Here is a 14,125-nt window from a genome sequence, read left to right as displayed (position 1 = left end):
CATTTGTTGTGGCCTGAGGTAACCCCAGCATCACAGCTGACCCAACAAAAAACTTAACCTGAATAGATCTTATCTAAGAGATGTCAAACATTATTCTGCCAAGGTTGATATTATTTCCACACACACAAAAAAAGGCCCCACTTACAATTTTAACTGTTTACATACGTATTTATTCTTGACAGAAATATATATACACAAGCAGAATCAGATTTTAATTATTAGATTTCATAATGCTTGACTTCCTCCGGTTGTTTTTCAGGATCTCCTCCTTTCTCCAAATACAGGTCATTGTAGGGATACTGTTTAGCTGCCTGGAACAGAGACAAATGCTTTAATGAAAACATGCAAGTTGTTAAATAAAGGGCACAATCAAAGGCATTTTCTCTATGTGATAGTAAAATGCTCAAACTGTTTAACGTATACAAATATGTTTTCACTGAACAGCTTTTTATTTTAAAAGTTGAGCTGGCATTTTGATTGCATGACTAAAAGTATCAAAACAGAATGACTGAAAAAAAAAAATAGCAAAGTTACTGGTTGGAAATAATCACTTATTGTACATTACACGACTGGCTGCCTCTTTGTAAAGCTGAGTAACACTTTATAGAAACTATCTTGTAAGGAGTCACAAAAATCACACCATCGCTCGCATACGTGTGTTCGTGCAATAAACACCTGATTACAAGAAAAAAGATTTTAAAAAAGATTTTATCAGCTATGTGGACAATTTGTTGTCCGACAGACAGCTGACCTAAGGACATGTTTCAAAATAAGCCCTGAAAGTTTATCATGAAAATTCCTCAACTTGTATGAAATAAACATTTTCCCAAAAGATGAAAAGACTAATTTCTTGGTCGGGAGTAACTCTGACAACTATGTATCTAAGGCACAATTCAGAATGTTAATGATCCACAGAGGAGGTAAAAAAAAAGAGACATTCAAACCTAGATTTTAAAAAAAGCAGAAGAGTAAGATATATAAATACTATCCATCGTGACAGTTTTGTACTATATCTGGCCCAGAGCCTGTAGTAAGGACAGGAATTACTAGATAAAATAAACATACAATCAGTAAACAAACAATTATTAAGATCAGGTCACTTCACACCCTTTGAAAACTAACTTGCAATACACACAGTAATTTCAGGCTTTGATCTGTACTTACAACAGGTTGGTAGGATGGGAATTTCTCCCCAACGTAGAACATAAACAACATGAACCCGATGAAACCAAACAGTTGTTTGCACATTGTGGACCAGGACACAGGGCTGGGCGATGTATCCACACGGTTCCTGATGTACATGTCAAAATTCCAGTGCATCTTAAAATAGACAGAAAACAATCGCTGATTAACGATCATAGGCAATATCATACTGTAATTACTATTTATTTTGTTATTTAAGTGAAATACCAATTGCACTGTGGCACTGGCTTGTGTGAGGAAAGCGGTGCCTCTGTGCAATCAAGCACTATCAGCATTAGTATAGCATAGTACTTTACACACAACTAATAACAATGCACTTCAGTTTTATCTTTATATAGTATGTTATTATCTATGGAAATAATATCACAATATAAATAAAAAAATGGTGGTTCCAGACAGTTAGGACACAATTATGCATGTACAAAATCTTCATCAGAAATTATCCAATGTTATGTATGAGCAATGAGTTTTCATTGCACAGTAAAAGACTATGAATTGTGTCGTAATTAATGTGCAATTGATATCTGAATCCCATAAGGGAAGATAAAAAACAAAACCTAAAGCCTGGCTGATACTGGATTTTCAAGGCACATACCAATATTGATGATATTTGAGAGTTAAAATACATCATAACAACATAATAAGCCAATACCATCACGTTTCACTAAAGACTGTTGCTGACAAACTGCAGATAAATTTGTGATTCTTCCATGGCTCTTCATGCTCACTCGTGGGTCTCAACTCTGATGCTTTTAAAGTAACTCACATTGGCACACAGATGACCAGAGCCTGAAAGTCAACTCTTAGGGGAGAGTGTAGGATCCCTAAAAGACAATGCTTTTGCAATTTTTTTCCCTTTCATTTAAGGCTATTAAGGAATGGAACAATCTCCCTGATACTTGAAAACGTGTAGATTTTAGTATTTTTTCTTGAGATGCAAAATAAATAAATAAATAAATAAAACAATTTTTAGAGACCAAATCTGTCAACATTAATTTGACACAAACGCAGTATTCACATGTCATGTTGTCTTGACTGTCATATCCATTCTGTGTCTGACTGTCTACATAAAAGAAAAAAAAAAAAAAGGTGATGGTTAGGGAGGGAGAAGGGGCATGTGTATGTGGTGGGGGGAACAGTAAAGGTTGCAATGAATTAATTTTGCATTACTAAATGTATGACTTAGTATTTAGTGTTTTGTTTGAATTTGTATTTGTCTTTCTCTACTCGTTGTATTGTGTCTACCTGCCCAGCGGACTGGAGATGGAAGTTAGCTATTAGCTAAATCAGTTACAATGCATCTCTTCCCTTTGTATGACATCAGTGTTTTCGTACATGGTCCCCGACATATAAGCTTAATAGACTAAACTAAATAGCTCCAGTAGCAGGAAATAAAGTCATCAGGACATTACCGGCTCTCCCCAGTTCCTCCTCAGGTCAGGGTGGTCCCATTGGTACCAGGGGTCTCTCTCGTGCTGAGATCTATCAGCTAGCTTTGGGTAGTCACCATACCTAAAACAAACATAATGATGGCTTTTGATTAATCTATGCAATAACTTTTTTGTTGCTGATGCCTCGTAATGTTTTTTTTTTTCTTCTGAGTAAATACTGTGTGTGTGGTAAACACAACCAAGAATGAGCTGCACGCACCCGTTCAGCACCTACAGAGAAAACTACTATGAATGGCAGACTTTAAAAAAAAAAAAAAGCTCACCCCTCTCCGTTGTCAGGATATGGTTCATAGTCTTCGACCCTCATGTTGTACTTTTTTGCTGCAGCAGCTCGCTCCTCTGGGGTCTTCGGGTACGGACCAGGTAGACTATCCTTTGTCACACCAGAGGCTGAAACACCAATAAATGCATATGTGAATAAGCCAAGTCGAAGTCATAAAGCTCCAAAGCGAAACAACAATGTTATTCTGTCCGCTGTCACTCTCATTAAGAATAGCCGCTCAGCTAGCATAAGCTAACGGTAGCATGTCAAGGTTACGTCCATTCGAGGATTTAAACTTCATATTTTGACACATATCCTCATAGAAATTCATTACACCGCACGATAAAAAGCTTACACGCTACTGACCCGCTCTGCATCCTGACAGAAGGGCTGAAATGCCAGATCCTTTGCCTTTACTGAGAGCTTGGGCCCACCGTCGGAAACCAACACCAGCCATGTTTACTGGCTGCTGCTGATGTCTGACAGAATAAGAAGCACGCATGCGCAAGGTTGGAAGTATAGGTCGACACACGGACCAATTTCATACTGAACATCTAATCATATGCGTGTATATTTAATGTAAATGACTAAAAAGCAAACTTAAAAAAAAACCAAAAAAAACGTGTAAATATGTACTTTGGTAAATTAAAAGTCATCTTCATTTACAAAATGTTTTAGTACAGTAACATAGTAGTAGTAGTACTAACTAAGCACATTTACTAAAGTAGCAATAGTTTTAAGGTATTTCCATTTTTCATGATTTAATACCTCCTTCCCTACATTTCACAGTGAAATAACGTAATTTTAACTACACTATATTTACCTGACAGCTGGACTTGCTGGTTGCTTTACAGATTAAGATTAATTATATAAAAACACATATCCTAATCTTATCCAACACAATGTTAAAAATTAGACCAGGTGTTTTTCAACCTGTTTGACTTGAAAAGTGTTATAGAAAAGCAGCGTGTAGTTGTGTCTCCTTGTCACATTTCAAATGTCTATGAGTTATTAGCAGTCCCAACACAGAGACATTTCCGCTCTACAACTCTCGCTTGGTTTCATTTCAATAACTGATCAAAGTATCCAATTTTACATTAAAAAAAAAAAATCAAAGATGAGCAAAAAGTCCAAAAACTGGCAACAGATTTGTGAATCAGAACTTTGTTTTTTCTTCTTTTTTCTCCCATTAATCATCTCACAACCCCTCAGATTTATCGTGTGTCCTTTAGGAGGAGGCCGACCCCTGGGTTGGGAACTACTGCAATAAACTATCTAATCTTTTAAAACTGGCTCCACTAGCTCTAATAAAGTCACTTATAATAATAAACTGGTCACAGGGAAAAATACAGATACTTTTACTTTGATACTTTAAGTACATTTTGTTGATAACACTTTTACTTATTTAGGATTTGGAATGAAGAACTTTTACTTCTAATGGAGTATTTTTACATTGTTATATTGGTAATTTTACTCAAGTAAAGGCTGTAAAATATCTGGAGTGACAACAAAATGAACTATAACTACTTGAAGATTTGTTGTGTAGGGTTTTATTTATTTTGAGTAGCAGACCCCATCAGATCAGAGAAAAGTGTGACGGTGTCATGAAGACTCCTCCAGTGGCTGAAGGGAACTTTTCTCAGAGTGAATGCACCGAAGCTCTGAGTTCTGTTCCCCTTCTCATCAGATCCAGCTCAGGTGCACGCGTGCATTTTCTGGGGGATCGTCACTCCGCCACCAGTGTTGAACTGAAGAAAGTCAATCAGAGAAGTTCTGCTATGTCCTTCTCCACTTTCTCAATGGGGCAGTGAAGTTCATACCTGCAGTAAAGGGAAAACATTGGAGCTACTGTAATAATTAAACCCACGTTACACCTAAGGGAGGGCTTCTCGGGTTTCTAACTTGAGGTCTTGGGTCTATAACTCTACCTTCTGAAGGGTATGCCGTCTGCAGTAATGAGAAACTTCTCAAAATTCCACCGAATGTCACTGACTTTGATTGGCGACCAGTAGAATTTCTTTGTATCTCCAATAACAGGGTTCACATACAGCAAGGATTCCTGTGGTGAACAAGAAATGACAGTTACAACAGCTGCGGCTCTGACAGCAAAAATATGCAGTGTGACTAGAAATGTCATCCATTAATCTAATCCTATGTAAAACACATTACCTTTAGATAGGTGAAAAGAGGCTCTTCGTTTAACCCATTCACCTCAACCTTACCAAAGACCGGAAACTTTGGCACAAACCCCCCACCAGGTCTCACATACTTCAGAATATTGAGGGTTTCATGATTCACCTCTGTAAAAATAAACGTGAAAAAAGAGTCATTACTAATTTGTTTTAAACATATGCCTCATGAAAACCACAATGTGTGCATTAACAACTCGTCAAATGTAGGTGTGAGCATCTAAACAAAGTGTGTATGTAGGTCAGTGGTGGAGAAGTGGTCAGATCCTTTAATCAAGTAAAACCGTCAATACATTAATGTAAAGACACTCAATTACAGATAAAAGTCCTGTATTTAAAAGCCTACTTGAGCAAAGCACAAAAGCGTCAGAAGCAAATGCACTTACAATATCAAATGTAAAAGTGCTCATTATGCAGAAAAGTGGCCGCGTGACTCGATACACTGCTGATGCTTCATTGCATTTTACTGTTGTAGTTGGCCGAGGTCGAGCTAGTTTTAACTACTTGATATACTGTGGTTCAGCCCAGTGGTTTTCCTACAAAGGGTCACAAGTAAGAAGAAAATATAAGCTCTGCAACACAATTTGTATCCATTTTTTTGGACTTCAGACAGAATCTTTGTTTTGTTTTTTTCTGAAATATTAGGCCTTGAAGTTTAGAGGAGAAATAACTTTTTGGTAAAACCGCTAAAAACTCAGAGACATCTGAAATGTGACAAAGGCCCACAACCAGACGTTTCTTTTTTGTAAAGGGGGCAAAAGCCAAAAAAGGTTGGGAGCCACTGGTTTAATTCTTTAATAAGGTATTGGATTTTATAAGATAATCACATGTAAAATCTCAATCTGAAAAGTAACTAGTAACTATGGCTGTCAAATAAATGTCGTGGACTTAAAAAGTACAACACTTCCCTCTGAAATGTAGTGGAGTAAAGTAGCAGAAAATTGAAACAGTCAAGTAAAGTACAAGTTAAGTTCCTCAAAATTGCTCCTGAGTACAGTACTTGAGTAAATGCCCTTTCCACCACTGATGTAGGCATACAGTACAGTATTTCTCTTGGTACAGTATACCACCAGGTTAATAAACTGTCACATATCAAAAGCTTCATTGTACGTACCAGGTGACTGGAGACCAAATTGGTTGCAGGAGAATCCTAAGACAGTGAAGCTGAGGTCACCAAACATTTCCATCAGTGCATTCAGTTGGTGGTACTGAGGGAAGAGGACACAAACTCAAATGCCTCTAATAAAAATGACAGCACAGGTTATGTGTTATGAGATTATGGGATCTGGCTGTAATCAATCAGTGCTCTTGCAGATCATTACCTCCTCTATTGTTGACCCTCAGAAGGTGGCAACGTTGACAATGAGAAGCACCTTACCCATGTAGTTACTGAGCGGAACGGGCTGTCCATCCAGGGTCTCAGCAGAGAAATCATACACTGATTTATTTGCCATGCTTGTACGTTAGCTTGTATAGGGGGCTGTAGTCAGTCAAGAGTGAGTATTCACTCTGCTATCCTGTTGGCTCATCTCATTCACTGAAACATAACTCATGGGTCAGCAATTGTTCAGCATGGCTGACTTCATTGTTCTTCTTGGCAGAGGTGAGCCGGCACGGTGGTCAATTGTTCAAAACATGTACTGTATACCCGGAAGAGTAGCTGTTAAAATGGTGGCAGCTAATTGGGGTTGGGAATAAATAAACATATAGGCTTCTGCAGCAGATCCCACTCATTATGGCTGCATAATTTCCACTTTACAACTGGGAGTTAGAGAAAGACGTCTGAGATGAAGAGTAAAACTCAGTTCTTATATTGATCCATTTTTTTTGTCTTTGAAAACAGATGTGTAATTATGAGACTGTTATAGACTGTTAATTTTGTTCCATAAAAAAAATCATGGCCTAAAGTTACTGCATTGTTCTGTAACACAACAGCACTTACCTATTTTTTATATCTTCATGATAAGATCTCTGTACAGGTTACTTTGTTAATCAGTTATGTTGACGTTTTTATTGGTGACATTAGTTTGTCAATAAAGGAATTATAAAAAAAAAAAAAAAAAAAATCATGGAACCTAAATGTTTGTAAATCCACTGTTATAGTAATATATGAAGTCTCTATGAGACAAAAAAGAAGAGTTACTTTATTATCCTTACAGCAAACCAATGTGTAAATCACCTTTAACATGACCATTGACGTACACCCGGAGAAATTGCAACGGTTGCGTTCACATGTTCCTCGTCAACGCGTGCTTCCGTGATTATATTACACCTAAATCACTTCAAATACGGATTCTGTGGCGTTTAAATCGCACTTTTGGTGGCAAATTAGCACAGATTTACTTCTTAATATGATGGTGGGATTTATTGTTTTGTCGAGTCAAGTGGTTCGCAATTTGGCTACTTTGCCAACAGAATGAATGGGAGAAAATAGCCGGCTAAGCAGAGATAACAGTCATTTATTAAAACAATGTATACGTGTATCATTTTTACCATCAGTTCTTGGCTTTGGTTTTCCCTAAACGGCAAATTTTGTCATCGTCGTCTGCATGTTACAGCTTTTGGGCAATAACATGGGCACAGCAGTCCTTATTGTAATAATGACTTGGGGCAGACCCGGATCCCGGTGGAAATAAGTTAGTTTAACTTTTTAGTGTTTTTGTCCTTTCACACTTCAGTTTTATACATAACATTTTGTTTGCTTTGAATGCTGCTTGTGGCTTGTTTTGCATCCACTCTTTTGTACTTCTTACACTTTTGTTCTATGTTGTATTGAAACCCTGTTTTTTTCTCTCCCTTTCTTTTTATATGGATATTTGAAAACGTGTGTTATGTGTGGGTTGTCTTATAAAACCAAACCTTGTAAACCTTACAACGTTGTGGTATTATTCATGTGCTTTTCCCTTTTTTTTTTAAAATGTAAATTATTCCGACAGTACCTGAAGGCAGCATTGGGTTTGGGCAACACCTCAAACGCCTGCAAGATGCTAAAGGAAAATACGTTGTTTTGGCATTTTTCTGAAGAACATCACGTCCTGAAAATATCTATATAATATATCCGTCTCAAAATGGGTGAAGAAGCTAAGATGCGAACGTAAGTGCCCTTAAAAAAATTGAGTTTTTTTAATTTAAAAAGCAGCTGGGTTGATGGCCCCGGCAGGCTAGCTTCTCAGCTAACAGCGATAGCAACAGCCAAGTCACTGAGAAATGTAGCTGTCCCGTTCAGTTATAGCAGGTGGCTTGCGTTTAATATCACCTTAAAAAATCCGATAAAATAAAATCCCTACTGTCAATGTAATACAACTGTCGTTTTTTGATTTTGAAAGCATCTGTTAAAATCTAATTGTGTTCCATGTAACCGCTTTATCGCCGCACGCTGTATCAAAGTTCGGCTGTAAACGCAAAGGTTTCCACTCCTTCGGCAGATGTCATCTTTTGGACCTGCCCTGGGAAGACGTGCTTGTTCCACATATATTGTGCCATTTGCCGCTGCAACACCTGGTCAGCCTGCAGAGGGTGAGCAAGCAGTTCCACAGCCTCATCCAGGTCTATCTGGCCAACTGCAGGACATTCGATCTGTCCCCGGTAAGTGTTTTTACCTGGTTTTCCTCTTAAACCAGTGCAGAATGAAACCAAATACCCCTTTTCACGGTCGTACCGGTCAAAGAGTGACATAAAACTAGCAGGGACAATAAGGCCTACAAGTGTCTGTCATTTACCTGAATTTATTGACATTGACATTGACATTTACATCAAATTTGGTCCGCACCTCCCAGCTGTATATAACAAAAAATCTTAATGAATATGTAATGTAATTAATGAATTAATGTCACCTGGACTTAAATAAATGACGAAAAATGGAAAAGTAGATTAACCAATTAAAAAATAATTAAATCTTTTGCTAAAATGAGCTCCTAACTACTATTCTTATCAGTAATAATAATGATGATGATGATGATAATAATGATAATAATGATGATAATAATAATACATAGTAATAATAGAGAATAGCTCCACAAAAAGCCTTCTGCATGCACAGTCCACTCTGGCACCTGTCTCACTTGTTTATAAATGTGTGAGGTCCTCCGACAGCCAGCAACCACATACAAAAAAAGTTATAACTAATGTTACTGTCTACAGCAAATATCCACGAAGGTTGTAATGTAAGAATTTTTTTCATATCTTCCAAGGCCTTTTATTGAGGGAACTGAATTTAGGGCTTTTTTGAGACCTGCAGATACCCTGCTGTACATACTGAGAGGCATGACATTTTCAGTACTTGAGGAAAGTCTGCTATCTGCTCTGTGATATTACAGATTGGACCATGCATTCCCAAGGAAGCATTTTGCTCCATGTTAAAGGACAACAAAGTTCTCCAGAGCCTGTCACTTCAGAACTGTTCGGACTGGGTGACCGACAAGGAGCTGCTGCCAGTTATCGGCCAGAACCAGCATTTGCAGAGAGTGGACATGAGCGGGTGTGTTTGGCTCACCCGCCACTCCCTGGTGGCTGTGTCCTTGAGCTGCATGCACCTCCAGCACCTCGGCCTGGCGCACTGCGAGTGGGTGGACAGCCTGTCCCTGCGCAGCCTGGCTGACCACTGCGGGGGGCTGCAGTCGATTGACCTCACCGCCTGCCGCCAGCTCAAGGACGACGCCATCTGCTACCTGGCCAAAAAGTGTTTGAAGTTGAGGTCTCTATCTTTGGCAGTCAATGCCAACGTCACTGACGAGTCGGTGGAGGAGGTGGCCAAGAACTGCAGGGGCCTGGAGCAGCTGGACCTGACAGGTTGCCTGAGGGTTAGAAACCAATCCATCAGGTATGTTATTTTCAAGTATAATCCAACTAACTTTGTGTCCACACTTTGACATGCATCACCTCACTTGTGCGTCCATCCATAATATCCTTTGCATGCTGTGCTCACAGGACTCTTGCAGAGTACTGCCCAAAGCTGCAGTCCCTGAAGGTGAATCACTGCCACAATGTGACAGAGTCAAGCCTCGATCCTCTACGGAAGCGCAATGTTGTGATAGATGTTGAGCCGCCCTTACAGAGGGCTCTGGTACTTCTTCAGGATGTGCTGGGGTTCGCTCCCTTTATCAATCTCCAGATATAGCAAAAGGGCCATCTAGTTGCCCAACACAGGTAGGTAATATCAACAGTACATCTACTGTGCGTGCTTATGACATGTTTATCTCCAGAACTGGCTGTCAGATATCCAAACAGGGCCAGAACTCAACATCAGCGAAGTGAATACTACTACATTTTGCCGGAGTGCAGCAGATAATGTCGGTAACAGTCGGTCGGTTGTAATCCACATTTGCCTTTCTTTGTTACAGGCGTCTTTGTAACAACAGTCACTCTCAGCTGCATCACATGGGCACATGAGTTGCCCTAAATATGTCAAGACAATCCAAGAAGACCTGGATCGGCTGCACTGCAGTTTGTGCAGCTAAATAGCGTGGACAAAAAATAACTTCACTGGAATGCGTTCAAAGATGCATATTTAAGATGGAACTGAAAATTATGCCACATTTGTAAATGACTGAAGAAAGTCATGTACTTTTAAGAATTGCTGCCTCATATCCAAATGATGTCACTGCACTTTTTCTTAATCAAATTGGTGTTGTAATAATGTGGGTTTATAGAAAAGCAATTACAACCAAAGTACAGTGTATTGTTTTGCTGGTACTGTGTGTATATGATAATGTAAAAAAGCAGTTATCTTATGTTTCATTTAGAAACATTAAACACGTTTGAGTTTAATTAAACATTTTGTTTTGCATGTACAGTTTGTTTCAAGTTAAAGGACCAGTTCAGCCAATGCCCCATCAGACATTTTCTCACTTACCACTAGGTTTGTCTAGCCAATGGTTTTGTTTGTCCAGGTTTTGTTATCTCCACTACTGCGACTTCTGCCTGCCATCACTGCTGACCACGTGTCTTCCAGAAACAATATCCTGGCTCCACAGGATAATCCACAGACCTCATAGTCAACAGTTTTAAACGGTTTTCTGATTGAAAATTGTTGCTTACAACAGGTGTTACACAAACTATCTTTAGGGCTAGATGCTACTGGGGTAACTGGGAATTTCTATTTTTTGGTATGGGTGAAGCAACCCTTTTATCTATATTGTTAATAAATACATAGTTGTATAGCCTAGTACTCACTTGAAATAGTTATAGGAATTTATTGTGACTGTTTTCCTTTAAGCCTTTGAAATTTATTTTTTAAAAAGTACCTGTGTTGAAATGCTGTTTCCCTGTAACACAGTATATGAATTATATAAGAAACATTAAACTGTAAAACACAACACCATCAGAAATGACTGTTGTCAGTTTTTCTCTGCATAAAGAGTCATAAAAATGCTGTGATATAATCGAGTGTTTGTGGATTTGATTTACTTGTATTGCAGTTGAATGGCGCTTTGATCCGCCTAGTGTTGAATACAGTATTCTAAGGCAATAAAAATGATTCTTCAATTATATTAACATGATTTAGTTGAGCGACAATGTTGAGCTTTCCCACTGTTTTTAAAGGGTTTTACCTGCAATCTTTCACAATACTTTCGCAGGCACTAACAAAATACTCTTCTGTCAGTGAAAAGGATGTTGGCCTGTATCTGTCTGTAAACTGCTGTGAACAAGAAAACAATATCCCTGTCATCTGCTTTATTGTCAAGCAGGAGAGGCCTATGTCAAAGCATTGCACTGGTGTAAAGTTACCTCAGTTCACTGTGGGCTTATGGCTTAAACTGACACAAGGTGGCAGCAATAAGTCGGGATATTCCTCTGTTTTCATTCTGTTGTTTGAGCGGCTGCATTATATCTGAAATACAGTGCGTTCGGGAAACCACAGGGACAGTCTACCACTGTACATTAAATATGTCATGAACCAGTGTCAGGAGTATATGAAGAGACCAATAATCTCTTTCTCTAAGATTTAGAGGGAAAGTCCAATGTTTGACTTGTTACGCAGGCTGTGAAAAGCAACCTCAGCTTTATGAGCTTGTTAACACCTGATGCAGTGAATGCACAATAAGAATTAATGTGTCCCATTGTTGCTAGGGCCACGTGTTAAAAATCCCTCCTACAGTTTCCTCCGGTGGTCCGATGGGCAGACTATACTGTAACTTGTCTCTGTGACAACACAACGGATCTATTTTCCACTTGATGGCATGGCTTACCTCCTGTGCTGCGTGCTGTCCACAGGCTGAATTTGCACCAACAGAGAGTTGCGTTTGGATGGCTCCGGGGATCCTTCTGTTAGCTGTGCTGATGATCATATTGTACCAGCGTGCCTCCTAGGAAACAGCACAGTATCATTAGTTCTGAAGTTTCAAATCATGAAGCAACTCACGCTGCACACCATGTAGTAGATGCTCATATTTAACCAAACTAAGCAAGATTCCCCTGACAAGTGGGAACAAGCAAGAATCAAAGAGTAAAGGGTCTGGTTGGCATCATGACTTTTTCTCCTTAAAATAACAAGTGATGCAACATAGGTAATACTCTTATGTCCCTACAGCAATAATGCCTGCAGAGGGAATTATAACAGTGAACTATTCTCAGTCTCGCCTTCAGCTACAATAATAAACATCTGAAATGTTCAGTGGCTCGTCCTTGTTGCTGTTCAGCAGTCAGTGGGTTAAAAACGTTTCAGACTACATTCATCATGTTGGACTTCAATTAGCATTGATCTGCAGTGTGGGAGCAGGGTGGGGTGGGGTGGTGGGGGGTGGAGAAAACATTGCTGCGTTGTTATATACCATGGAGCAATTTCTGTTCCAGTGATTGAGTGTATGGGGGGATTTCTCAAACACAGAAGCCTAACATATTTTGTCTCCCTGTCAATAATCTGCCACTTGTCTAAATTATTGATCAATAGCAGCTGATCATTTTTTACCAAGGCACAACAATGTGGTTGCTTCGTTATATCCAGAATGCAGTTTTAGTCCCCGATAGGTGATGCAGGCTTTTTTCCACATTCTGGCTTGTTACAGTAGGAAAAGCGCAGGTGTTACTCATAACCCTAATGATGGCTCTGCTCTGTTCAAGTGTCCCAGGCATGAACAAGAGCTACATAGTATTCTGTGATCTGAATAGGAATTTCAGCTGTGTTACCGCTGTTTTTTTTATGACATACTTTATTTCGATAGGTAGGCCTGTTGGCAAAGATGATGCCTCGGTAGTACTCACACAATTTGATAGCTGTTTAACCAAAAATGGTGACCTATATATTCGGATTATGGATATGAAAACATGTCACCCGACAATATTTTTTCATACATAGTTGATCCCCTAGTCTCACAGGATCTGACAGGTCACAAAGTTCAGTACACCAGCATCACAGCTATCAAAATTTCTGACCCTATCTAAATACAATAGTACCACTATGTTTGGTGACAGATTTCAAAATAAAGCGGGTAACACCCTATGATTAAAAATAAAAAATAAACAACAAATTGCAGGGGCAAGGTACATGGAATACCTAATCAGGCTACAGAATCTGATGGGTCACAGAATACAGTGTAACACCTGCATGCACAACACCAGGAACCTGAAACCTAATTTTAGGCTTAATTTTATTATTTACACCTGTTTTTTGTTTTGTTTTCTTGTTCTTTGCTGCTGGGACATGTCAACTGTGTGACAAAAATGCGGCCCCCTTTTCTTTTAAATTTGGCTTTAATTTCAAATGAGACCATTTTTTTCTTTGATAGAAATGACAGAAAACATTCTACATTTACAACAGACTTGTAAATTGCTAGTAGTGATCTCCCAATAATAACGGATAAAAGTCTGATTGATCCTGTTGTTTTTGAGGTGGATAAAAATGAAAAAGACAGTTTCACAATTTCCTCGAAACTCAGCACAACAGCTTCTTTCTTTTTCGATATTTCTGTATTCCACTGAGTGTTGTCGGCATTAGGTATATCAGGTAATGCATCCACAGCACGAACATTTTCTCGGTATGGAAAGACAACACTCTTCAACAAAACAAACACAAAACTACACAC

At 38.9% G+C, this 14,125-nt stretch overlaps 3 protein-coding genes across 3 annotated transcripts; 1 reads left to right on the top strand and 2 right to left on the bottom strand.

Moving 5' to 3' along the window:
• Positions 1-158: 158 nt before the first annotated feature.
• On the bottom strand, positions 159-3,443 carry ndufb8 (NADH:ubiquinone oxidoreductase subunit B8). Its single transcript, XM_040134461.1, has 5 exons — positions 3,283-3,443; positions 2,918-3,044; positions 2,616-2,715; positions 1,165-1,320; positions 159-311 (listed from the first exon to the last, which is right to left on the bottom strand). The coding sequence occupies exons 1-5, from the start codon at positions 3,416-3,418 to the stop codon at positions 219-221; spliced, it is 612 nt and encodes a 203-aa protein (XP_039990395.1). The 5' UTR covers positions 3,419-3,443; the 3' UTR covers positions 159-218.
• A 1,235-nt stretch (positions 3,444-4,678) lies between these two features.
• gpx9 (glutathione peroxidase 9) lies at positions 4,679-6,559 on the bottom strand. Its single transcript, XM_040135929.1, has 5 exons — positions 6,428-6,559; positions 6,220-6,313; positions 5,086-5,216; positions 4,845-4,975; positions 4,679-4,736 (listed from the first exon to the last, which is right to left on the bottom strand). Exons 1-5 carry the CDS (start codon positions 6,557-6,559, stop codon positions 4,679-4,681), a joined length of 546 nt encoding a protein of 181 aa, XP_039991863.1.
• Positions 6,560-8,041: 1,482 nt separating this feature from the next.
• Positions 8,042-10,876, top strand: fbxl15 (F-box and leucine-rich repeat protein 15). The gene is made up of 5 exons (XM_040134474.1): positions 8,042-8,199; positions 8,531-8,690; positions 9,422-9,924; positions 10,032-10,250; positions 10,445-10,876. Exons 1-4 carry the CDS (start codon positions 8,174-8,176, stop codon positions 10,219-10,221), a joined length of 879 nt encoding a protein of 292 aa, XP_039990408.1. The 5' UTR covers positions 8,042-8,173; the 3' UTR covers positions 10,222-10,250; positions 10,445-10,876.
• The last annotated feature ends 3,249 nt before the right edge of the window (positions 10,877-14,125 follow it).

The sequence above is a fragment of the Xiphias gladius genome, chromosome 9, assembly GCF_016859285.1.
Source record: "Xiphias gladius isolate SHS-SW01 ecotype Sanya breed wild chromosome 9, ASM1685928v1, whole genome shotgun sequence".
NCBI classification, from domain to species: Eukaryota; Metazoa; Chordata; class Actinopteri; order Istiophoriformes; family Xiphiidae; genus Xiphias; species Xiphias gladius.
This window is presented reverse-complemented; position numbering and strand designations above follow the sequence as displayed.

Excerpts from the sequence above, each read along its gene's own strand:
- ndufb8 (XM_040134461.1), bottom strand. The coding sequence starts at position 3,418 with ATGCGTGCTTCTTATTCTGTCAGACATCAGCAGCAGCCAGTAAACATG. Across the intron at positions 3,045-3,282 it reads TCTGTCAGGATGCAGAGCGG|CCTCTGGTGTGACAAAGGAT; the intron begins GTCAGTAGCGTG and ends TTGGTGTTTCAG. Across the intron at positions 1,321-2,615 it reads GGAGGAACTGGGGAGAGCCG|ATGCACTGGAATTTTGACAT; the intron begins GTAATGTCCTGA and ends GTCTATTTTAAG.
- fbxl15 (XM_040134474.1), top strand. The coding sequence starts at position 8,174 with ATGGGTGAAGAAGCTAAGATGCGAAC. Across the intron at positions 8,200-8,530 it reads GAAGAAGCTAAGATGCGAAC|ATGTCATCTTTTGGACCTGC; the intron begins GTAAGTGCCCTT and ends CTCCTTCGGCAG. Across the intron at positions 8,691-9,421 it reads GGACATTCGATCTGTCCCCG|ATTGGACCATGCATTCCCAA; the intron begins GTAAGTGTTTTT and ends GTGATATTACAG.